At 39.1% G+C, this 26,895-nt stretch overlaps 1 protein-coding gene across 3 annotated transcripts in view; it reads right to left on the minus strand.

Annotated features, from left to right (window-relative positions):
• The window catches only part of EYA3 (EYA transcriptional coactivator and phosphatase 3), a 124,019-nt gene that overhangs the window by 39,476 nt on the left and 57,648 nt on the right, over positions 1–26,895 (minus strand). For 2 of the 3 annotated variants that reach the window (XM_032759489.2, XM_058444313.1), the window contains 4 exons: positions 21,519–21,656; positions 10,861–10,946; positions 6,827–7,010; positions 4,659–4,798 (listed from right to left, as the gene is read on the minus strand). In XM_032759489.2, coding sequence (XP_032615380.1) covers positions 4,659–4,798; positions 6,827–7,010; positions 10,861–10,946; positions 21,519–21,656 — 548 coding nt within the window. The remainder of the gene's footprint in view (positions 1–4,658; positions 4,799–6,826; positions 7,011–10,860; positions 10,947–21,518; positions 21,657–26,895) is intronic. The other variant, XM_032759491.2, reaches the window with a different exon arrangement.

Consider the following 26,895-nt stretch of genomic DNA (forward strand, 5'->3'; position numbering starts at 1 on the left):
CTACATAATAATCTCAACTGATGCAGAAAATGCATCTGACAACATTCAACACCTTTTCTATTCTTAGTTTATTATTTTTTCAATAAATGAGGGATAGAAGGGAATGTTATCAATATGATAAAGGCCATATTAAAAAAATCCATAACTAGCCGGGCACGGTGGCTCATGCCTGTAATCACAGCACTTTGAGAGACCAAAGCGGGTGGATCACAATATCAGGAGATCGAGACCATCCTGGCTAACATGGTGAAACCCCGTCTCTACTAAAAATACAAAAAATTAACCGGATGTGGTGGCACGCGCCTGTAATCCCAGCTACTCGGGAGGCTAAGGCAAGAGAATTGCTTCAACCTGGGAGGCGGAGGTTGCAGTGAGCTGAGATCACGCCACTGCACTCCAGACTGGGTGACAGAGCGTGACTCCATCTCCAAAAAATAAATAAAAAATAAATAAATAAAAATAAATCCATAACTAGTATCACACCTAGTGGTGAAAGACTGAAAGTTTTACTCCTGAGATCAAGAATAAGACAAGGATGTCTGTTTTTGCCACTTCTATTCAACATAGTACTGGAAGTTCTAGCCAGAGAGATTTGGCAAGAAAGGGGAAAGAGACATCCAATTTGGAAAGGAAGAAGCAAAATTATCTGTTTGCAGATGACATAATCTTTTTTTTTTTTTTTTTTGAGAAACAGTGTCACTCTGTCACCCAGGCTGAAGTGTAGCGATGCAATCTGGGCTCACTGCAACCTCCACCTCCTAAGTTCAAGCGATTCTCCTGCCTCAGCCTCCCAAGTAGCTGGGATTACAGGTGTGCACCACCAGGTCTGGCTATTTTTTTTTTATTTTTGTACTTTCAGTAGAGACAGGGTTTTGCCATGTTGACCAGGCTGGTCTCAGACTCCTGACTTCAGGTGATCTGCCCACAAAGTGCTGGGATTACAGGCGTGAGCCACTGTGCCTGGCCGATGTGATCTTATATGTAGAAAACCTTAAATAACCCAGAGAAAATTGTTAACGCTAATAAATAAATTCAGAAATCAGCTGTATTTCTTTCTTTCTTTTTTTTTTCCGAGACAGAGTCTTGCTCTGTCGCCCAGGCTGGGGTGCAGTGGTACGATCTCGGCTCACTGCAACCTCCGCCTCCCAGGTTGAAGCAATTCTCTTGCCTTAGCCTCCCGCGTAGCTGGGGTTACAGGCGCCTGCCACCATGCCCAGCTAATTTTTGTATTTTTAGTAGAGACAGGGTTTCACCATGTTGGTCAGGCTGGTCTTGAACTCCTGACCTTGTGATATGCCCACCTCAGCCTCCCAAAGTGCTGGGATGACAGATTGAGCCACCGCGCCCGGCCAATCAGCTGTATTTCTATATACTTGCAATGAATAATTTGAAAAGGAAATTTAAAGACCTTCTGTGATAGCATGAAGAAGAAAATACTTAGGAATAAATTTAACCAAGTAGGCTAAATAAATGGAAAGACATCTATGTTCATGGATTAGAAGACTTAATACTGTAAAGAAGACAATACTACCCAAACCAATCTACAAATTCAATGCAATCCCTATCAAAATCCAATAGTAGTTTTTTTTTAAAATAGAAAATTGCATTCTAAAATTCTTATGAATCTCAAGGAACCCAAAAAGCCAAAACTGTCTTGAAATAGAACAAAGTTGAAGAATTCACACTTCCTAATTTGAAAACTTACAGTAACCAAAACAGTGTGGTACTAGCATAAGGATAGACATACAGACGAATGAAATAAACCGAACGTCTAGAAATAAAGCCTTACAAATATCATCAATTTTTCTTTTTCTTTTTTCTTAGTTTAGTTTTTTACCTTCTTTTAGTATTTAACCTACAGCCAACATCATAAGTTATATTTTTAATAGGATGCCAAAACCATTCAATAAGGAACGTCTTTTCAACAAATAGTGCTGGGAAAACTGGATGTCCATATGCAAAATAATAAAGTTAGACCATTATCTTATACCATATACAAAATTAACTCAAAATGGAGAACAGCCTAAAGTTAAGAGCTAAACAATGAAAATCTCAGAAAAAATACATAAAAATCTTCATAACCTTGTATTAAGTATTACACCAAGAAAACAAAACAAAAAGAAACAACAAGTATTAGACCAAAAGCACAGCAATAATAGAAATCAGACTTCCTAAACATTAAAAATTTTTGTGCTTCAAAGCACAAAAATTGAGAGTGAAAAGATGACCTACAGAATGGGAGAAAATATTTGAAGATTATATATCTGATTAATATAAGGGATTAATAATCTAGAATATTCTAGAATATTAATATAGAATATATAAAGAACTCCTACAACTCAACAATGAAAAACCAAATAACCAAGTTTAAAAGTGGGCAAAGGGCAGGGCACAGTGGCTCATGCCTGTAATCCCAGCACTTTGGGAGGCTGAGGTGGGTGGATCACCTGAGGTCAGGAGTTCAAGACCAGCCTGGCCAACATGGTGAAACCCTGTCTCTACCAAAAATACAAAAATTAACCAGGCTTGGTGGCATGTGCCTGTAATCCCAGCTACTCAGGAGGCTGAGGCACAAGAATTGCTTGAACCTGGGAGGCAGAGGTTGCAGTGAGCCGAGATTGTGCCACTGCACTAGGGAAGTGCAAATCAAAGCCACAATAAGATACCACTTCATATCCATTAGAATAGCTATTATCAAAAAAATGGGAAATAACAAGTGTTGGTGAGGATGTGAACAAATTGGAACCTTTATGTATCGCTGGTGAGAGCATAAAACCGTGCAGCCACAATGGAAAATAGTTTGGTGGTTTCTCAAAAAGTGGAGCACAGAATTACAATAGCATCCAGCAATTCCACTCCTACATATATACTAAAAAGAACTGATAAGATGCACTCAGAAAGATAATTGTACACCAATGGTCAAAGCAGCATTACTCACAATAGCACAAAGGTGAAAAACCCCAAGTGTCCCTCAACAGATGAATGGATAAACAAAATGTGGTATATACATATAATAAAATATTCAGACACAAAAAGGAATGAAATTCTGGTATGTGCTACAACATGGATGAACCTTAAAAACATTATGGTACGCAGGGTGTGGTGGCTCACGTCTGTAATCCCAGCACTTTGGGAGGCCAAGGCAGGCGGATCAGGAGGTCAGGAGTTTGAGAACAGACTGACCAACATGTTGAAACCCTGTCTCTACTAAAAATACAAAAATTAGCCAGGCGTGCTGTTGTGCACCTATAATCCAGCTACTCTGGAGGCTGAGGCAGGAGAATCACTTGAACTCGGGAGGCAGAGGTCGCGGTAAGCCGAGATCGTGCCACTGCACTCCAGCCTGAGAGTCCATCTCAAAACAACAACAACAACAAACCATTATGGTAAATGAAATAAGTATGGCACAAAAGGATACATTTTTCTGTGATTCCACTTATATGAGATATCTAGAATAAGCAGTCAAAGACAGAAAGTAGAATAGAGGTTACCAGAGGTTAGAAGAAGGGGAGAATGGGGAGTTACTGCTTAATGGGTACAGAGTTTTCATTTGGAATCATGAAAAAGTTCTAGAAATATACAGTGGTGATGGTTATACAATATTGTGAATGTATAATGACACTAAATCGTATATTTAAAAATGGCTAAAATGGTAAATTTTATGTATATTTTAGACAATTAAAAAATGAGTTTTCAGTTTTTCCTAAGAAATATATCAGAAATTTACTTTTTCTTTCTTTCTTCTTTACTCCAAACCTCTGAAAAAAGAGAAAGCCTTCAAATACAGCCTCAGTTCACCTATGTCTTAAGAGCACTTATCAATGGAGTCATAGTTAAATATGTGTTTTCCTCTCATTAAATAATAGCACTATAGAAAAACAGGAAACAAAAAGATAATACAAAAACTCCACTATTTTTAGCACTCTGCATGACCTTTATGTCTTTAATGATGAGGTCAAATGTATGTTCATAATAAACTCATACAGTACTTACACTACAGAATAAATCAGCACTAGTCTCATTAATAAGTTACCAGATCTGTTTGCGTCTTACAGAAACTTGGCTAAAAGCACTCTAGTCCTTTCCTTTTAAATTTCTTTTCTTTTCTCTTTTCTTTTTGAGACAGAGTCTCACTCTGTTGCCCTGGCTGGAGTGCAGCGGCCCGATCATAGCTCACTGCAGCCTCAACCTGCCAGGCTCAAGTGATCCTCCCATCTCAGCCTCCCAAGTAGGTGGGACTACAGGTGTGCAGCTAATTTTTGTATATATATATTTTTAGAGATGGGGGTCTAACTATGTTGCCTATGCTGGTCTCAAGCAATCCTCTCGCCTCGGCCTCCCAAAGTGCTGGGATTACAGGTGTGAGCCACCGCACCTGACCCTTTTAAAATTTTAAATAGAGAACAGTATGACCTTACTTGTAACTCCCTCTGCTTTCTGAATATGATGAATTGTTTCTGTTCTCTTCTGGAATATACAGAATAACTTGTTCTTTTTACATTTTTCTTTTTACGTGGCCAATTCAGTTTATTTTGCTCAGGAATTAAAGGGCACATAACATAGTCCACATTATCTCTGTGAGCTTCAAAAACATGTTTGATAAACTTAAGAAGTGAGAAAAAACAAAGTAGGTAACTCAAATCAGTTTCTTCTCATACTTCTAATTCACTGTCTTGGGAAGAAGTGGCATCAGCTTTCCTCTTGCCCCGGTTCTTGCTAGTCATGTTTTTCCTGGACTGATCATCAGTATCTTTACTTGGTGTAGTCTGGGACAAAGATGGGCTTGTAGAAGGGTCTCCTGGAAAGAAAAAGTGAGACATATGTTGTCAGGAGTCACAGGCTATAAGAATCAGGGCAGGAAGAGGGTTAGCGGACTCTGCCCTCGTGAGTCATAATGCAGGGATAAAGGTTGGAAAGCTAAACCTTATGTAAGCAATTATGAAGTGTACATCTAGGCATTGAGCATCAGCACTGGCTAACATCAGAAAAGTTATAACCAGACTTTATATGCTTACCCCATGATGGAAGAAAATATCAAGGAAGTTGTTTTGCCAAGAAAAAGCTGAACCTGAATCTTCATGGTCAAACTTGTAGATCAGAGTTTCTCAACCTGGCACAACTGACATTTTGGATCAGATAATTATTTGTTGTGGGGGGATGTCTTGTGCATTATAGGATGTTTGGTTAAGCAGTATCCTTAGCATCTACCTACTAGATGCCAGAAGCACCCCCCCACCTAGTGTAACAACCAAAAATGTTTCCATACATTGCCAACAGTTGAAAACAACTGTTCATTCACCAATTTACAATAAAATACAGAAGGCAGCAGGACATGTTAAACCACCTTATGAGGATATAACTGTCAAAATTCAGACTGGGAAACAGTATGGGATCAACACTCCAGTTTCTTCAAAAAACAAACTACAAGGGGGAGAAAAAGAGACGGGAGGATTTATAGGTTAAAATAGAGATGAAACACAAAATACCCATAACTACCAATCACAATTTATGGACCTTATATTTGGATCCTAATTTTCCCTCCTCAAATTTTCTATTTATTTATTATTTCTATTTACTAATGCGATAAAAACTGTATATGCTTTATGTTGTTTTGAAATATGTATACATTGTGGAATGGGTTGGATCCTACTTTAAACAAAAGGGAAACAAAACTCATAACATTTATGAGAAAGCTGGAAATACAAATATATTTTGGTACTTGATAATACAAAATTAAAACATTATTAATATTGAACTTTTAAAGATGGGATAATGCCATTGTGGTTATGTTAACAAGTACCGTATTTATCTTTTAGAGAACAATGCCTGGAATCTGGGGAGGGAGCTAGATGATGTATAGCTGAAACAAAATTGTCTACAAGTTGATAACTGCTGAAGATGAATGATGGATATGTAAGCGTTCATCATCACACTAGCCTTGCAACTTTTCCCTATGTTTGAAATTCTCCATTATTCAAAAGTTAAAATTGTTACGAATAACAAAGATATTTAGAAAAATGACTTTAAAACCTTAGTTTTTAATCAACACTTGTAATTATTTCAAATTTATGTAAGTTTGAAGTGGCAACCATTTGTACGTCCACTTATTAGACTTGTAGGGTGAACCGCACAGAAAACTGTTCCATGGTTATGTAGCACTGTTTCTAAACATGCATCAGTGCCAATGATAAACAGTGCTTTCCTCGAACCACATGATGTGAAAGCCAACTACCAAATTTTCATTAAATATAAATAAAAAGTGTGTGTATATGTGTTTATTAAATGTGTGTCTAAGCTTTTATGTCAAAAGCTTTTAAGTTGGACACTGTAATTCATTGATACACTTCAGAACTGTGAGCCTCCTGAAATTATAGGTTAAATTGTATGTATTTCTCTGAGGGAAAAGGACAATGCTTTCCTCAGAATCTTAAAGGGATCCAGGACATAGAAAGAACTATGGCTCTGAGGCCTTAGCAGCAGTTCAAAACCTGCACAAGACTAAAATTGGAGTCCTCCAACTTTTACAAAATATTATAACATGCTGAAGCTCCCTGTGACAAGTGGGTTAAAGCTACAGGGAGGGCAGAGTACGAGTCAGAAACAGTCTTTTAGTTCTTGATACTTTTCTGTTCTGTTCTCAGCATCAGGTATACATTCAGCCTACCAATGACTCATAGCCTGCTTCCAATACTCCTCACCTGAGAGGGAAAGCCAAAAGCATGGTAACAATGACTTAAGACAGAACAAAATCATCCTTACCGTTGCCTAAAAACAACTGTTGAATGAAGTGACCTTAAGCCAAAGTTTTCAGAGCAGCAGTGCTTACCAGAGGAAAGTCTCTGTGCTGCAGGTGCAGGCGCCATGACACTAGGCTTCTCCGACTGGTATGTGGTCGCTGCTAATGTGGTGCTCTCTGCATCACTGTTAGTCTGACCTGTGACTCCAAAGCTGGAGCTGGGGTAGCAGGCCTGGTACTGATTCTGACCAAGAATAGTATAGGTGGGATAATCCTACAGGCCAAAGGAAATAAGAAAACAAGACTCTTATAGCATACATTAATCTCAACACAAGAGGCTTTCTTCTCCCACTTTCTTATTCATAATTATTTTTCTAAAACATTAATTTGACTTCTCATTTACCTATCTAAAAGTCTCCAATCTAAATCAATGATTTTCCAAATGCATTCTGTGGAAACCTGAGTCAAGAGATGTCCCAGGAGCAGTCTTGGAATGAGGAGAATGCTGAGAAGGACGGGTCCTCTGTACTCTCATAAACATACACATAGTGTCCCTTTTTCTACTCTAACAGCCTGTTCCCCCAGTTTTATGTACCAAATTTCTGCAAGAATTTGAGGGAAAGATTCTACTCTAAGAGGTTTACAAACTGTTGCACTAGATAATAGCATTTCTAAGGACAACAAAACAAAACTTAAACTTAAGCAAACAAAAAAAGCACATATCCTACATTAAAGTGCCTTAATTTAAAAACTGATTATCAGCTGGGTGCGGTGGCTCATGCCTGTAACCTCAGCACTTTGGAAGGCTGAGATGGGTGAATCACTTCAGGTCAGGAGTTCAAGACCAGCCTGGCCAACATGGTGAAACCCTGTCTCTACTAAAAATATAAAAATTAGCCAGGCATGGTGGCACATGCGTGAAATCCCAGCTACTTGGGAGGCTAAGGCACGAGAATCGCTTGAACCTGGAAAGTGGAGGTTGCAGTGAGCCGAGATTGCACCACTGCACTCCAGCCTGGGTGACAAAGCGAGACGCTGTCTCAAAACAAAACAAACAAAAAACAACCTGATTATCTACCTAAAACAATCAAGTTTTCTTTAAAAATAGTTTCCTGGCCAGGCACAGTGGCTTATGCCTGTAATCCCAGCACTTTGGGAGGACGAGGTAGGAGGATCGCATGAGCTCAGGAGTTCGAGACCAGCCTGGCCAAAACAGTGAGACCTTCTCTCTACTAAAAATACAAACAAACAAACAAAAATCCAGGCATGGTGATGCATGCCTGTGGTCTCAGCTATTCGGGAGGCTGAGGTGGGAGGATCACTTGAGCCCAGGGGGCAAAGGTTGCAATGAACCAAGATCATGCCACTGCACTCCAGCCTAGGTGACACACTGCCTCCAAAAAAAAAAAAAAAAAAAGGCCAGGCACGGTGGCTCACGCCTATAATTCCAGCATTTTGGGAGGCTGAGGCAGGCAGATCACATGAAGTCAGGAGTTTGAGACCAGCCTGACCAGGATGGTGAAACCCAGTCCCTACTAAAAATACAAAAATTAGCCAGGCATGGTGGCATGGGCCTGTAGTCCCAGCTACTAGGGAAGATGAGGCAGGAGAATCGCTTGAACCTGGGAGACAGAGGTTGCAGTAAGCTGAGATCATACCACTGCATTCCAGACTGGGCAACAGAGTAAGACTCTGTCTCAAAAAAAAAAAAAAAGTTTTCCTAAAATACTGGGATAAAACTTTTGGTTTCACAGGCACATATATGGCAAAACTTACTAAACTGTACAATTTAAATCTGTGTAGTTTACTGTATGTCAATTACTCCCTAATAAAGCTGTAAAAAAAAAACTAGGTATGACAGTTCAAATACACAGCTAAAAAAATTCCATTTACACTGATATTGATGGCAAGTAGGAAAAAGCTAACTGATCAGATCAATTATTTCTAATTAGTCATTGGGTATCTCTACCATAAACCAAATATAATTCTATGTATGTGTGTATTTGTGCATGGGCAGAAGAAGGAAATATTAAAGAAAAGAATAAGTCACACTAGCAGAACTCAAGGGAGTTAAAAATCTAGCAGGACAGAAGACAGACAACAAAATGGCAATAAAATATGTCAAACGACTGAAATACAGAACAGACAACTATCACTGTAAAGTGTGATGGTAAAGAAGCTTTCTAGATTAATAGGCAGAGAAAGTAAGAACATGAATAGGCTCTGAGGAGATTTTATTCAGGGACCACAGATGCTGAGTCTGGTTGAAACAAAGGACCTCTGTAGGCCTGAATGATTCGTAAAGCAATAAGACTTGGATTCTTTAGGCAATAGTATATAGCCTGTGGGCTAGGGAATAGGGAATGGGGACTCTCAAATTCAAACCAACAAATAAAAACATGAAAAGAAGGAGAATAGTGTGAACCCGGGAGGCGGAGCTTGCAGTGAGCAGAGATTGCGCCACTGCACTCTGGCCTGGGTGACAGAGCGAGACTCTGTCTCAAAAAAACAAACAAAAAACATGAAAATATTCTGAGCAGGTCAGTAACATGATAAAAAGTGGGATTTAGAAAAAATTAATGAGATAGTATTTTAGAGAATGAACAGGCACAAGGAGGAAAAAACTGGAAATAAAATGAGCAATTAACCATGGTAATTCAGGATTAAAGGGGAAAATACCAAAACATGGGAGACGATAGCAAAAAGGAAAAGAAATTCTTCTCAAAGATTTTGAGAAAAGACCAGATTGGGTAAGGTTGTGAGAAAAATAATGGAAGATATCTGGTCTGGTTTTAGGCCTATGTTTATTAAGAAAAATGTAGTATCACTAACAAGAATTAAAAAGTCAGGGAAAAGTGGTTTTGCTTCTGGAAGACAAACAGACATAAAAAGGGCTGGAATAAAAGTCTGATTTTAGATATGTTGAACTTAGGGAAACAGCAAGACATTAAAGAAAAAAATGTCAATCAGGTGAAAGCTATAAATATCATGAGGGAGGATTAGAATCTTTGGCAACAGTAAATGGACATTATGTGGTTAAACATCCCTGTGGATGAACTAATTAACATGTGGAAAAACCAAATAGAAACTGTCCACGTTCAAAGACAGGGTCAAAAAGATGAGCTATGAGACAGAAAGAGACAGTCCTCAGAAGAATACCAGGTACACAGGTGGGAGCTCAATAAATATTTGTGGACTAAAGAATAAACGGCTGGGCGCGGTGGCTCACGCCTGTAATCCCAGCACTTTCGGAGGCCAAGGCAGGCGCGGCTCACTCTAAGTCAGGAGTTTGAGACCAGCCTGGCCAACATGTGAAACCTCATCTCTACTAAAAACACAAAAATTAACTGGGCATGGTGGCACATGACTATAGTTCCAGCTACTCAGGAGGCTGAGGCAGGAGAATCACTTGAACCTGAGAGGCGGAGGTTGCAGTGAACCAAGATTGCACCACTGTACTCCAGCCTGGGAGATAGAGTGAGTGAGACTCCATCTTAAAAAAAAAAAAAAAAAAAAAAGCAAAACCAGTATAATAACCAGAATAGTAATGTTAACTGTAGACAGGAAAAGATCCAAGGAGACAGTGGTGATGATAATTGCTGTAGAGAAAACAAATAAAACAAAAATAAAAAACTCTAGAACTAACACTGAAGGTGTTACTAGTGATCTCCTAAGCATAGTTAACATAACAGTGATCAAGAATAGACCACAAAAAATTCATAAAGAATGAGTTGTTCATTCCATAAATATTTATTAAGTGCCTTTGATGTAAGTGGCAGGCATTTTTCTATACTCTCAGAATATGTAAATGAACAAAATAGAAAAATAAATCCCTACCTTCATGCAGCTTACATTCTAGTAGGGGCAGAGTAGGAAGTGAAGACAAACACAGTAAAGGAACAGACATAACCATATTGTAGAGAGACTCAGCAGAGGAACAACAAAAACTAGACAGTAGCCCAAGATGCCATCCAGGGTCCAAGTTCTGAAGGTATCCAGAAAATAGTCTCCACAGCCCATACTCTTCCTGGTTGTTTCTTAGATAGGCAAATTGACCATGGAAAGAAGAAAGAGCAAGCTAGATGAACTCTATCACAACAGGATGAACAAAAGTAGCACCATACCTGGTTTGAGATGCTGGCTACTGCTGCTGCTGGAATATTGGCAATTGTAGAAGAAGTAGATATCAGGCTGGCATTTGTGCTTGAAGCTAGAGGATTGATGGGGTTAAAAGATATTAAAGATATTACGTAAAAGGTTAGAAGAAACTGAAAATAGATATATTTTAAGTGAACAGATTTATAAGGAGATAAACAACATTGGCAAAGGAAACACACTCGTTTTGCTTTTTTGTATGGGATAGCTACATTTACACTTGGTTAAAAACAAAACATTTGAAACATCTTTCTGTTTCAACTTGAGTCTTCAATTCTTCTTACTAAAGGCCTAAAAGGATATATATTCAATTCACAGCTCATACTAATAATATCAATGAAATCACAGCTAAATCCAATTCCTCCAGTCCATCTTCTCCAGAGGCTGAAAAATGACTCACCTGCAATATGACCTACTGTAAAGTAGTAGAACTCTGGTAAGTCTTACACTGTGATACTGTTTACTGTCACTTGCCCCAAGTTATGCCTTTCCTAATACAACATAATTACATGAGAAATAGAGCTGCTCCTCCAAATTCCAAAGCATTTAGAATTGCCTCTTGAGTTCTACTCAAATAATAGATTACTAATGTGGATCAATAAACACAATGACGTAGCATTTAGAGACTTTAACAATGAGCCTGGAAAAACTCAGAAAATATTAAATATTACTCTGGTCAGGTAAAAATGTACCTTATATGCTACTTGGGCTGTCTTAAGTAATTTGAGGCCAGGTGTGGTGGCTCATGCCTGTATCCCAGCACTTTAGGAGGCCGAGGCAGGCAGATCATTTGAGGCCAGGAGTTTGAGACCAGCCTTGCCAACATGGTGAAACCCCATCTCTGCTAAAAATATAAAAATTAACTGGGTATGGTGGGCACGGGCCTGTAATCCCAGTTACTCAGGAGGCTGAGACATGAGAATCACTTGAACTCAGGAAGTGGAGGTTGCAATGAGCCAAAATCACACGACTGCACTCCAGCCTGGGTGACAGAGCAAGACTATCTCAAAAAAAAAAAAAAAAAAAAAAAAAAAAAAAGAAAAGAAAAAGAAAAGAAAAAAAGAAAGAAAATGCTGATTTTCATTCATATAAAACAATAAACATAAAATAAAGACAAGTAACTTGGGTTAAGTTTTATACTTCTTCTATCATAGGTTCATTCTACTAGGGTTTTAATCAAAATCTCAATGACTAGTACTAACCAGTGACTTTTCTCAGGTGAACAATGTAAGTGATATTATCAGTACTGTTCTCAAACTCCTTGTCCTCACTTATCATAAACACACTTAGGCATGGTTCCTACTGCAGGTGCACACACCATATGGGTTCACCATCAGGTAGACCTGACTAACTGACTACCTGCCCCATTAACAACAAAGTCCCCCAGAGAGAAAATTAGTAAGAAAACTTCCATTGAGAACAGGGCAGGAGAACAAATGCAATAGAAACTTAAGTGCTCTGGTCAAAATTAGATAATTTCATCCATTTCCCTAAGGGTACTTGGCTTAGAAGACAATCTAGAAGAGAGTTCAGTTACAGATATTGCTGCAACCCCAGCTTTAAGATGAAGAACCTAGGACAAAGAAGAGTTAAAGTAACTTGTCCACAGCAGCAAAACTAATGCAAGATAACCAAAATGACAACTTGGATCTCCCAATTCTTCATCCAGTCCTCCTTCCTCAGGGTCAGCAGCTAAGCTAGGGTTCAAATTCCCTAACTATGGCCAGGTGCACGGTGGCTCATGCCTGTAACCCCAGCACTTTGGGAGGCTGAAGTGGGTGGATCACCTGAGGTCAGGAGTTTGAGACCAGCCTGGCCAACATGATGAAACCCCATCTCTACTAAAAATACAAAAATTAGCCAGGTGTGATGGTGCGCGCCTGTAATCCCAGCTATGCAGGAGGCTGAGGCAGGAGAATCACTTGAACTCGGGAGGCGGAGGTTGCAGTGAGCTGAGATCACGCCACTGCACTCCAGCCTGGGCAACAGAGTGAGACCTCGTCTCAAAAAATAAATTAAAAAAAATTAAAACAACAAAAACAAAAACAAATTTCCTAACTATCCAGAGTAACTTTATTTTCTACAGTACGTTTTGCTTCAGGGGAACTAAAGGACTCTTAAGCGCTTACTTTCCTAAACATAACAACTAAATGAAATAGGTTTTATAACTTTACAGAAGGTATTTTCTTTCAACCAATATTCACCTTCTTTTCTACTGTGGCTTAAGCCATCCTTTTTCCTAAGAGGAAGCATCAAAACATGACAATATACAGGGTAACCGACTCTGTAAATGGTTTTAACCATTCTTGTGGGAAAAGAATTTTGAATAGTTTCCAGATTTTGTTATCAGTACATTATCCTAGGCAGGCCTGCAATAAAACAGACTGAACATAGGTGATTTAAGGTGGGAAATAAAATAAAGAATTGATTTAATCGTTTATCTTCCCCAGCAAGTCCATTTTTAGTTCAGTTTTCTTCTGGCCCTGGTCCTGGCATACAATCCTCTTTTTCACCTACTGATCTTTAATTCTGTCCTACCTTCTCCATATCTTCTTTTTTCTTTTTTTTGAGACAAGTATCACTGTTGTTGCCCAGGCTGGAGTGCAATGGTGCAGTCTCGGTTCACTGCAACCTCCGCCTCCCGGGTTCAAGAATCCTCCTGCCTCGGTTTCCCAAGTAGCTGGTATTACAGGCATGTACCACCAAGCCCGGCTAATTCTGTATTTTTTTAGTAGAGATGGGTTTCACCATGTTGGTCAGCGTGGTCTTGAACACCTGACCTCAGGTGATCCACCCGCCTCAGCCTCCCAAAGTGCTGGGATTACAGGCATGAGCCACCACGCCCAGCCACTTCTCCATAACTTAATAATGGTGGGAGGTACAACTCAGTCATATCTGATCTCTATGGGGGAAAATGTACTCTGATTGACAAGGTGGTTTTAGAAATCTAACAATTTTCAAACCACTTAATGAATTGTACTGGAGGTAAAATGGTAGACCTTAAAAACAACTGGCCATATACTCTTATTATATCCCTGCTAGAAAGTTTAATGGCTTGATTAGCTAGTTGATAACTCTGAGTTTTTAACAAGTACTGTACTAAAATCACAAATTTCTCTGAGCAATAGTTGGCTTCTATTATAGGGGATTTTGGTCTGCTGACCCAGAAAGTTCATAGGGCTTAATAACACTTTTTTCTCCAACTAAGCCAAATTATTTCTAACATGTGCCACTCATTCATTCAGTAAACCCATTAAATATATCAGGATCAACTATGTGCCTATAAACCATTTCAGCCACTGAAGGACAAAATAGTTAAGACAAAGTCCTGGTCCTCAAGGAGTTTAAATTCTAGTGAGGGAAGTTAGTCAATAATTAAGTAATTTTTTTAGGCTCTTATAACCACCGTAGAACCCAAGGCAAACTCGCCTAAAAATGTATACAACCACTGCCTGCCCTACCCCACATACAGCTATGACTAAAAAGCCAGGCACTTTTAAAAAAATACAGATCATCTCGTGTGTGTGTGTGTGTGTGTGTGTGTGTGTGTGTGTGTGTCAATAAAAATAATATTCAATTGCAGGTTTAAAAACAAAAGCAGCAACAATGAACTATGCAACAAAAACTACAAATTTAGAGAACCAAATAAAACTCAAGTGGTGGCTCCTATTATTATATATCTAAAGGCTGCTAGATCTCAAAATGCTAATGGCATGGTCAACTGTTTTTGGACAGCCTTCACTCCTGTTTTGACAATGGAGCTGCAAAAACTTGAAAGACAACACTTTTGAGAACCAGGCCCCACTACATGTCCACTTAAAACAGACAATATACAGATAAAGCTTTGAACAGAAGACCATGGTTACAGAATGGTAAGTGGCACAGCTGCACTAAGTGATAGTGCTACAAAGTTAAAAGATTAATTCAAGCATTAATGGCACATGAAAGTTTGTGTGAGATTTAGTTTTTACCCACCTCTCTAATTTTAGATCATGTCACTTCACCTCCTTTGCTTACACTGTCTTTCTTTAAGTTACTCAAAACCAGACAAGCTCTTTATCATTTGAGGACTTTTGCAATATTGTTCTCTCTGCCTAAACTGTTCTCTCCACTCCCCTTGCCTTCCCAGCATGATGGCTCCTCAGCATGACTCACTTCCTCAAAGAGGGTCTTTTTGACCTATTAAAACCAAGACCTTTTCTGCTTCCTTAGTCACAGTGATCAATTTTTTTTCAATTTTTTTTTCAGAGCACTGTTCAAATCTGTTATGTATTTACTCGCTTGTTTTCTCCCCCCACCCCACTAGTCTGTAAGCTCCAAAAAGGCAGAATCCTGCTGTCTTACGATCTCCAGCATCTATGAAAGCACCTGACATACAGCAGGTGATGGTCAATAAATATTTGTGGGATTCATATACATCAATCTTGTGTGCACTAAGTGTGAAGGGCAAAATCATTCTTCTCTTTTTTTTTTTAGATGCACTCTCACTCTGTCACACTCTGTCGCCCAGGCTGGAGTGCAGTGGTATGATCTTGGCTCACTGCAACCTCTGCCTCCCGGGTTCAGGCGATTCTCGTGCCTCAGCCTCCCTGAGTAGCTGGGATTACAGGTGCCTGACACTACTCCCAACTAATTTTTGTATTTTTAGTAGAAACGGGGTTTCACCATGTTGGTCAGGCTGGTCTCAAACTCCTGACCTCAAGTGATCCACCCATCTCAGCCTCTCAAAATGCTGGGATTACAGGCATGAGCCACCGCGCCCAGCCTAAAATCATTATTTTCTGCTAAAGGCTGACAGGTGGGTTCCTAAGACTTACTCTCATTATGTGACTAATATAACTGACAATTCCTGATCCAGTAGAAGCTGTACATATTTTGGTTAAAACTGATTTCCTAAGTGGGTCATTCGTTCACTTAATCCTTTATCAAATATTTATTGCCTACTATGTGCAAGTATTGCTACACACAAGGAGCTCAGTAAATCAAAATAATACAAATCTCTTAATAAAATATTATTATTATTATTTTTTGAGATGAAGTCTCGCTCTGTCGCCCAGGCTGGAGTGCAGTGGCGCGATCTCAGCTCACTGCAAGCTCCGCCTCCTGGGTTCACACCATTCTTCTGCCTCAGCCTCCCGAGTAGCTGGGACTACAAGCGCCCGCCACCACGCCCAGCTAATTTTTTGTATTTTTAGTAGAGACAGGGTTTCATCGTGTTAGCCAGGATGGTCTCGATCTCCTGACCTTGTGATCCGCCTGCCTCGGCCTCCCAAGGTGCTGGGATTACAGGTGTGAGCCACTGCGCCCGGCCTAAAAGATTCTTATTGCTGGAGTGGAGATTTTCAGATCAACAAGGGACAGGGTTTAGAATGATCTCTGTAATAATGGATCACAGCTCAAGAAATCAGTAAGAATTCATGTTTAACTTAACACAGATACAGATTACGACATACAGAAATATTTATAGATATGTGTATTTACATAGGTTAGTATATCCACATATATTTGTTTGCTCTGTCAGCTGAGAAAGCCTAAAATAAATGTCACCTGACACCTCAGTAGCAATTAGCACCCCTCAAGCTCAGATCTTTTTTTTGAGATAGGGTCTCACTCTGTTACCCAGGCTGGAGTTCTGTGGCGCGATCACAGCTCACTGAAGCCTCGACCTCCTAAGGCTCAGGCAATCCTCCCACCTCAGCCTCCCTAAGTAGCTGGGACTACAGGCACACACCACCACACGTGGCTAATTTTTATATTTTTTGTAGAGATGGGGTTTTGCCATGTTGCCCAGGCTGGAAGCCCAGATCTTGGTTTTGAATACCATTCTTTCCAATAAAAGGAACCAGGACTCCTTAAAAAAATGGTTGATGATAGGACTTGAATAGGTAATATACAAGACGAGCCTGGAGCATCTTGTAGCGCCAAGAAGTAAGGAAGTGCTCGGTGAGGGGGGGAGGGGAAACCAAAAACTAAAAAAATGGGAGTATGGCAAAAGGCATAGGAGCCAACTGAAAGAGCTCCCAGTGGCCAAACTGGAACAAAATAAATAAAGTAGTATTGGATTATAACCCAAAGTATAAACTAAATATCTAGGAATCCACAAACAAATGACTGAATAAATTAACAAATTGGGGAGAAGAGACAAATCTGGGCAGAAGAATTCCAAATACATTATGTAGATATTCTGCCCTAAAGAAGGGGCAGCATGATTCCTTAACTGTGGGCTGTACATAGTGACTTCTATCTAAAGAATAGAGTACAGAAAGGGAGGAAAGAGTAACTTTATGGAGAAAACTGACAAACACTACTTCAATTAGGTAATCAAGGTCAATATCAACAGTCACACATAATGATGATAGTATGGCACCTTACCTTTGTGACCTTCCTCCTTAAAATCCATAACCCCAGCGTAATCATGAGAAAAACATCAGACAAGTTCTAAGAGTGGGGCATCTTAAAATATACCTGGACCAGTACTCCTCAAAACTGTCAAGGTCATTAAAAGCAAGGAAAAGCCTGAGAAACCACAAAGTCTAGAAGAGCCTAAGGAGACATAACTAAATGTAGTGTGGTATCCTGGATGGGATCCCGGAACAGAACAAGGACATCATATAAAAACACAGGAAATCCAAATAAACAATGGACTTAGTTAATATACTAATACTGGTTCATTAATTGTAACAAGTGTAATATACTAACATAAGATGTTAGTAACAGGAAACTGTGCAGGAGGAGGGATATATGGGAACTCTGTACTGTCTGCTCAACTTTTCTGTAAATCTAAAATTATTAATAAAAAATAAAGTCTAGGCCAGGCGCGGTGGCTCACACCTGTAATCTCAGCAGTTTGGGAAGCCGAGGCGGGCGGATCACTTGAGGTCAGGAGTTTGAGACCAGCCTGGCCAACATGGTGAAACCCCGTCTCTACTAAACATACAAAAATTAGTCAGGCATTGTGGCATGTGCCTATCTGAGCTACTCAGAAGGCTGAGGCAGAAGATGCACTTAAACTCGGGAGGTGGAGGTTGTATTAAGCTGAGATCGCGCCACTGCACTCCAGCCTGGGTGACAAAGCAAGACTCCGTCTCAAAAAACAACAAACAAACAAACAAAAAAACCTATTAATAAAAATTTTTTTAAAATCTCCTGGTCAAAGATAGATTATTGTGGGTTACCAATGATACTAGAGTACAAAGACACTCATTAAAAGATTGAATTAGGCTGGGCCCAATGGCTCATGCCTATAATCCCAGCACTTTGGGAGGCCGAAGCAGGTGGATCACTTGAGGTCAGGAATTCGAGACCAGACTGGCCAACATGATGAAACCCTGTCTCTACTAAAAATACAAAAATTAGCTGGGCATGGTGGTGGGTGCCTATAATCCCATCTACTCGGGAGGCTGAGGCACAAGAATCCCTTGAACCCAGGAGGCAAAGGTTGTAGTGAGCTGAGAGCACGCCACTGCACTCCGGCCTGGGCGACAGAGCAAGACTCAGTCTCAAAATATATATATAATTAAAATTAATTTTGAAATTTCTGAAATTAATTTTGCCGCTTGAATATTATTTAACCAATTAAAACATCTCAGCTGAAGAAAATGATCAAAGATAGGGCCACACAGTCACCAGATACTCTAGGAAAAGGATGATACTACAGAAGTCAGATCTACTCATTCAAAACATTTTTATGAGCAAACAAAGGCAGTCTCTTCTCATTATGGTACCACCGAAGTACAAACTAAAGTAAAGGTTCTGATTAGAGTTAATCAAGCCAGAAGCAGAATAGGTTTTTGAGATAATTTCCCTAACTCCCCCAGGGAGGATGGGCTGCTGTCAATTGCAGAACGCTTGCGGTGTTTTGAACACTTAAAAAAAATTGGGTAGTTATGCAGGGGGAAAGAAACAGCCCTGGATAGCTAACATTCACTATCCATGCTAAAAGGAAAGGGAAAAGTAGCAGCGAGGAGAGTAATATTGATAGTGGTAAACTTCAGTAATACCAACAATACCACGTTTCATTTTAGCCAATTGTTTTTCTAACAATTTTTTTGTCAGAATGGCAAAAATTGATAACTTAATGGTTAACTTCTGCCTTAATTTCTACCCTGTGCTAATGAACAATAAAATGGGCCAATAGATTAACCAGAAAAAGGGAGGATAAGTGATTTTAGATATTTGTTAGCATAGGTTCTCAATCATGGGAGAGTTGATATTGATACTGTGACCTCAATACTGAAAAGCATAAATATTGTACTCATGCTCTGGGGTCAGAATGCCCAGCTAATGTCCTGCCTTAATTATTTGCGAATACTGTGACTATGGATAAGCTACTTAGCTTTTCTGTGCCTCAGGCTCTCCCTCTGTAAAATGAGGTTTGGGTTGTTGTGAGGACTACATGAGCAACATCTATCCACTGCTTAGAAAAATGTCAAGAACATAGTAAGCACTTCATAAATACCTGCAATTGTCATTAATAGCAAAATGAAGGAAACAAGGTTAGCCAATCCAAAGGAAAAAATGTTCTAATAGATAACAAATAAGAATAGTGGTTAGTGAAGTTTAAGGGATATTTTCATGACTCTTTCATTTTTTTAAATTTCTATTTATTTTTTGAGACAGAGTCTCACTCTTGTTGCTCAGGCTGGAGTACAATGGTGCGATCTCGGCTCACTGCAACCTCTGCCTTGCAGGTTCAAGCAATTCTCCTACCTCGGCCTCCCGAGTAGCTGGGATTACAGGCATGCGCCACCACACCCGGCTAATTTTGTATTTCTAGTACAGACAGGGTTTCTCCATGTTGGTCAGGCTGGTCTCCAACTCCCGACCTCAGGTGATCCGCCCACCTTGGCCTCCCAAAGTGCTGGGATTACAGGCGTGAGCCACCACGCCCAGCCTCATGACTCTTTTAAAGCAATGGGTCCTAACAGACCCCAAATAGGTGATTCCTCTTGTTTTACGAGTGAGAAATAAGCATAGCTATCACATTCCTCAAATTCTAGACATAACTACAGAGGAATGGTGGTTTTACATTTTGGTAGAGTATTAAGAGAACCTTTGGTCTTCTTTCACAACCTAGGTGTAAGTTATCAGAGATATACCTGTTGAGAAGAGACTTGGCAACTAGACTTACCTGTGGTTGAACCCAAAAGGCCTATTAACATAGAGAAATACTAGGGCCAGGTGTGGTGGCTCACATCTACAATTTTAACACTTTGGGAAGCTGGGGTGGAAGGATTGCTTGAGCCCAGGAGTTCAAGACCAGCCTGGGCAATATAGTGAGCTCCAGCCTCTAAAAAAATATAGAATAAATTAGCTGGGTGTGGTGGTGTGCACCTGCAGTCCCAGCTACTGGAGAGGCTGAGGTGAGAGGATCACTTTAGCCCGGGAGGTGAAGGCTGCAGTGAGCCATGATTGTGCCACTGCATTCCAGCTGGGCAACAGAGTGAGACTCTGTCACAAAACAAAACAAAAAACCATAGAGCAATACTCTATAAAAATGAAAGGGAGTGGTGGAGAAGACAGGCAAAGCCATTCTCTCAAGTTTCTCCCTCCTGGTTTGTTCCCATCTTAGAAAGAAAGAAGAGGGAGAGGACAAGGGGAGAAAAAAAAAAAAAGAGGAAACAAGTAAAGAAAAGAGGAGACTTGGTAAACAACAGGAGGTAAAGGCAGCTCAGAGGAAGGTCTCAGAACACAGAGACCAGTTCTGTTTCCACTGGACCAAGGAGAAGCAGTTTTCAAACATTTCTGAAAACAGTTAAAGCTGAAAATCAAAATCTAATTAGCCTACATTAAAACGTTTTTTCATCACCAAAGTTTATACATTAAGAGTACCTCAGATAGGTTTTTGACATCCCATACTAATCCCTCTACTATCCATTTTATAAGAAATACAATTTAAAAGCTGGGAAATATCAGGAGAAAAGAGGCAGATGAGAAGCCAGGTACAAGGATACTAGTCCCAGTCTGAAGCAATGACAAATTGCCTGCCCTGGATTTGGAAGAATAGGCAATTAACTCCATAGTGTCTTTTGAGTTTTTCGTCTTCTTTCCTAATAGTCCTGTCATAATTCTAACTCTGTTAGAGGAAGAACTTGGAAGGTAAAGACGTTTAGAGCTTAAGCTTTAATACTATGCTTTTTATCCTGAAAGAGAATTAAGAATGAACTTCTTGAGCAAGAGAAATGCTCTCATCAAGTAGTAAATGGGGTATAAGTGTGACAAAAGACACAGCAGAAAAGCAGTACACACCTTACATACTGCTATGACAATTCATACAGGTCAGCAAAATTCCAACCCATGGAGTCTTCTGCTCATTTATAGGACAAAATGCCACTGAAAATAGACTAAAACAAAATCAAGGCGTTTTCTGGACACCAACATGCAAAAGGGAAAGCTTCAATTCTATTAAGCAGCTCACATTCAAAGGCTAAACTACTTATAAACCACACTCCTAAGCTGTGGTTTGCCTAACACAAAAAGCATGCACAAATCCAAGTATGACCCCCTTTCTACTTTAGAAGACAGAGCTCCTGTATTATCCAATTTGTTTGTTTGGAGATACAGGTAGATTAAAAACAAGAAACAATAATAATAATTTAAAAACACACACACAACCATGCCTATTTACCTTGAATGGGATAAGAATAATGTGCTGGGCTTGGCTGGCTTGTGGTTAACCCTGTAGTGCAGGTAAGAACACTGTGTTGACTTGGAGATGGAGTCTGAATTAAACCACTTTCAGGTTTCATACCTGGCCACAATGCACCTGAATCAGATAAATTGGACCAATTACAAACAATACACTGGGACTGAGGAGCATGGTTATGCTTTCAAATATCAGCCAGTAGGTTTAAAATCTAAATCTTAAAACAAAAATAAATTTGCTTGTAAGAGAAAATTATTGAATCTCCCACTTGTAATATAGCACAAGCAAATAACACTTTCCAAGAATTAGGGGATGAGGCCAAATAAACAAAAAGCTTGCCACAAATCCCAATATGTATATAAATTCATTTCAATGATTGGGGGAAATTGACCAGGATTCAGAAAAAAAGAGTTATTGACACCCAACTGGAGTATGTTACAAAGAGTGCCTGATGTTCATGTACAGTGATAAATAATTTATCCAAACTGTCAAGGTAGGAGACATTCCATATAAGTTTAAAATTCACTTACCCATTAAACAAGGACCAAACTTTTCTAAAATATATTAAATACTTCTCTGCCTTCTTAAGCTGGTTATTTTGTTACTTTTGTTTCTTCTGATTAGGAAAGACATACCTGCTTATTTTTGTAAATTAAAAACATTACAGAAATACATAATTTAGAAAAAAATACAGTCATATATAATCCCATCATCCAGACTTAACCACTATTAACAGTTTGCAGAAGAGTCACCCAGATGATTTCTTCTTTTTTTTAAGTAAGATAGGGTTTTGCTTTGTTGCCCAGGCTGGTCCTGAACTCCAGGCTTCAAGCGATCCTTTTGCCCCAGCCTCCTTTAGTGCTGGGATTATAGGCATGAGCCACTACACTCAGTCCAGATTTGTTCTATGTATTCACTAATCTTTTTAACAAAAATGGGATTGTGATTTGTTGTTGTTGTTGTTGTTGTTAAGAGACAGGGTCTTCCTCTGTCACCTAGGCTCAAATAATCCTCTTGCCTCAGCTACAGGAGTAGCTGAGACTATGGGCGTGTGCCACTATACTTGACTAATTTTTTGTAGAGGTGGGGTCTTGCTATGTTGCCCAGGCCAGTCTTGAACTCCTGGCCTCAAGCAATCCTCTACCTTGGCTTTTTAAAGTGTTGGGATTACAGGCGTGAGCCACTGCCAGCCAAGGACTGTGTTATACATAGTATACATAATTTGCTTTTCCACATAATACCTCTAAGATTCATCTTTCCAAGTTAGAACATATTAATCTATCTCATACTGACAAACATCATAGCTGTTCATTTTTATTTTCTTTTTATCATAATGCTCCTGAGTGACAATCTTTCTAAAATATATTTATATCCTTTCCTGCCTTCTGAGCAGGGAGGAAATAGCACACATACCTTTAGATTTTCTCAGTTACTGTTTCAAAAATAAAAACTGTGCTGTGCTATATATATTACAGAGATACTGCAGAGGCTATTGTGATGTGTAAAGACAATTGTTTAATACTAAATATAACTTAATTATAGTTCTGATTTTTAGGTTCTAATTTCACTGCTTTTCCTCTGTGGTCTGTCACTTCTTGACTTCCTTAGCTGTATCTGCCTTTTAATTTGCAATAAACTAGGCAACCATAAACAAAGCTTTGCATCTGCATGAGAGTCCAAGGATATTCCTTATGAGTGAAACACTCTTAAGTGCATGCTTTTGGTGATAATTTTGGCTATATAAAAGCCTATTTAAAAAAAAAAAAAACTTTTTTTTTTTTTCTTTTTTTAAGATGGAGTTTCGCTCTTGTTGCCCAGGCTGGAGTACAGTGGCACGATGATCTCAGCTCATTGCAATCTCCTCCTCCCGGGTTCAAGCGACTCTCCTGCCTCAGCCTCCCTAGTAGCTGGGATTACAGGTATGTACCACCATGCCCAGCTAATTTTGTATTTTTAGTAAAGATGGGGTTTCACTATGTTGGTCAGGCTGGTCTCGAACTCCTGACCTCAGGAGTTCCACCCACCTCAGCCTCCCAAAGTGTTGGGATTACAGGCATGAGCCACCACGCCAGGCCCAAAAAATCTTAATGCCTGGTTGTTCACTGTGTTCTGAATAGCTATGGTTACTGGGTTAGTGTAGTTGAAGCTGATAATTAGGTCTAAGAAGGTTCATCAACCAAACACATTCCATGTATGACATCAATACAAAGGTTAGCCATGACTTCAAACTCAACATTAACTCATCTCATTTATTTGCTCCTACTCTGATAAACTAGGAGTGACTGAATTGATAGCCAATGAACACATATATGCAATTAAAAATATAATACTTTGAGAATGAGAACCTCTGCTTCACCAGGACACTGAGATACTTCAGTGCAACTCAGATTTGTCCAATTTGTTGATAAGTACTTTTAGGAATAGTAAAGAGAAATATGAAAGTCTTAGAAAGACCAATAGTGGGATATGATAATCGCTTTTTAATTTTTTTGAGACAGGGTCTTGCTCTGTTGCCCAGGCTGGAGGGCAGTGGTGCAATTATAGCTCACTGAAGCCTCAACCTCCTGGGATCAAGGGATCCTCCTGCCTCAAACCCCCGAATAGTTGGGACCACAGGCATACTACGCCTGGCTACTTTTTGTATTTTTGCAGAGGCAAAGTTTTGTCATATTGCCTAGGCTGGTTGCAAACTCCTGGCCTTAAATGATCCTCCTGCCTTGACCTCCCAAAGTGCTGGGATTATAGGTATGAGTCACTGTGCCTGGCTTTGCCCCAAACTCTTAATGCATAAAAAGAAAATGTAATATTCTTTTCTCATCTATTAATCACATGAAATAACTTATTTTAAGAGACTGAGGAATACTGACATCGCTGGCATGAATTAGAAGCGTTTGCCCCATCATAATTCATGATCATTTAAATATGTCTTGTCCAGATTAGCCATAATTAAAATTCTTGCTATGTTTGATTTTCAACAATAAAAATATTTGAGATTGTCATTTCTAAAACATTTATGATATAAAATGTGAATATCAGTGCTATGATTCCTGCTGATTGTATATCACACTTTTTGGTAAACAAATTGCTATTTCAATGTCACAATAACTTTCAGATTTATTGTCATCACTGTGATTTCTTTTTCCAAATAGGTTTTGACCCTAAGGTGGTAGATTTATAAACATGTTTATTTTTACACTATATGAAAATAATACCTTATTAATAAGAATAGATCAACTGAGAATGTTTTGATAGTCTCCCTCTTATAAGATTAAAAATTAGAACACAAATGTCCAAAATAAGTAGGAGATAGCTAGCTAGTTTTGAATATCTTTGGCCAGAAACACAAAGTAGATGTTTAACTACAATTATTTTATGAGGAATAAAAGACAATATGGACAGTACCTCCAGCATCACTGTAGACCTGGCTCTTCAGACATACAAATCATCTTCCTCTAAAAGCACCCTTCCCAGAATTCCAGATAATAGGCAGCATGACCCAATGGTTTGACTCCACAGCACTACTGCTCACAGTAAACAAGGAAACCAAACCCTAATTACCTGACTCCCAGTCCACTGCTCTATGCCAACAACTACCAAGTTTCTCAAGTACTTTTAAGCATCAAGAGCCTGCTGCAGAGAAACCGTCAGGCTAACAATGGGAAAGTCAGTCTGTCTCTGAGTGCTTTCCTGCTGCCCCCAGAGTGGGGTCTTATCACAAACTCTACCCAAGTTTCTCAGTACAAGTACTTCACTATTGACTAGTCACTATCCAAACTAATCTCATCAGTTCAATTTATAGTAACTCGTATAGTGCTCCTTAGAGATTAGTCTGGTGAGGAACTGAAATACACACCAATGCTAGAAAAAGCACGTGAAAGGATATTTTGGCTTGTTGATTGAGCAGCTCATTTGGATAAGCTATTATAAATAGTAAGTAATTTAATGTAAGTACTTTTCCTGATTATAAACAAAGTATATGTATATATTTTTTAAAACGTCTGTAGGAAAAACAGCCACTTTTTTGCTTCCAATTATTCTTTATGCACATTTTTTTTTTCTTTTTAGAGGCAAGGTCTCACTACATTGTCCACGCCGGAGTGCAGTGGCTATTCACAGGCATGATCCCACTATTGATCAGCAATGGGGTTTTAACCTGCTGTTTCTAACCTGGGCCAGTTCACCCTTCCTTAGGCAACCTGGTGGTCCCCCACCCCCAGGAGGTCACCAAATTGATGCTGAACTTAGTGCAGATACCCAATCAGCATAGCGCACTACAGCCCAGAACTCCTGGGCTCAAGCGATCCTCCTACCTCAGTCTCCCAAGTAGCTGGAACTATAGGCATGCACTACCGCACCTGGCTATACACGTATTTTTTAAAATACTAAATTGGTATTACAACATTGTGTTTTTGCTATTACATACTGCTTTTTTCAATTAATAATACACTGTTTTCTCAAGACCCTAAATATTTTTTAAGAATATGATTTATAATGGCTATGCAGCAGCCATATATAATTTAACACATACCTTAATATTCAAGTTTTAGGTTTTCAATTTTTTCATATTATAAATAACGCTTCAATGAGTATGTTGGTCAGCACATTTTTGTGGGTATCTCTAATTAGTTCCATAGGATACATTCCCAGAAGTGAAATTACTGAGGCAAATGAAATGAACATCCTTAAGGCTCTTAATGCAGATCACCCACTCCTCCAACTCACATTAAAGTTCTTTTAAAAGAAATCAGAACAGTGGCACCTAAAGGCATATTTTATGACTACCACTAACATTAAACAAGTACCCTTTTCCTTACACATACTCCTTCAGATTCCTAGAAGTTAAACTTCTAATCCCCTTTCTGCCATTCCACTCCATTTGTATACAGCTCTGGAAAGAATATGATCAGTATTTCTTTACTTTAAAAGATTACTCATCATATAGCCTTCTTAGATTTCTTCTAGTCTTTTCTCCTTTCTTCAAGAGGAGGAAGCTTTTTAATTTCAAACTCAACTCTGAGACCATCTTTTTAATATAGAAGTTATAAGCACTTCTAGAATGAAACAATCCTGGTTCAATTATAATCCCAGGCTTTTACTAATTGTATGAACTTTGGGCACATGATTTAACTCTCAGTTTCTCCCCTATAAAAAGGGATAAAGCTAGCTTACTTCTTAGGGCTGTTCTGAGGATTACATGAGACAATACTATACACTGTGAAATACTTATTCTTAGTACACAGCTTGTTATAGTAAATAATAGAGACAAGGTAATATTATTATAATGAATTTTTCTGAAGTTCTATTTGCATCTGAAATAAAACAAATTAGCTAATCTGAAAACATGCAGCATTAAGATGAC

The sequence above is a fragment of the Hylobates moloch genome, unplaced genomic scaffold (genome assembly GCF_009828535.3).
Source record: "Hylobates moloch isolate HMO894 unplaced genomic scaffold, HMol_V3 SCAFFOLD_9, whole genome shotgun sequence".
Taxonomy (NCBI): Eukaryota; Metazoa; Chordata; class Mammalia; order Primates; family Hylobatidae; genus Hylobates; species Hylobates moloch.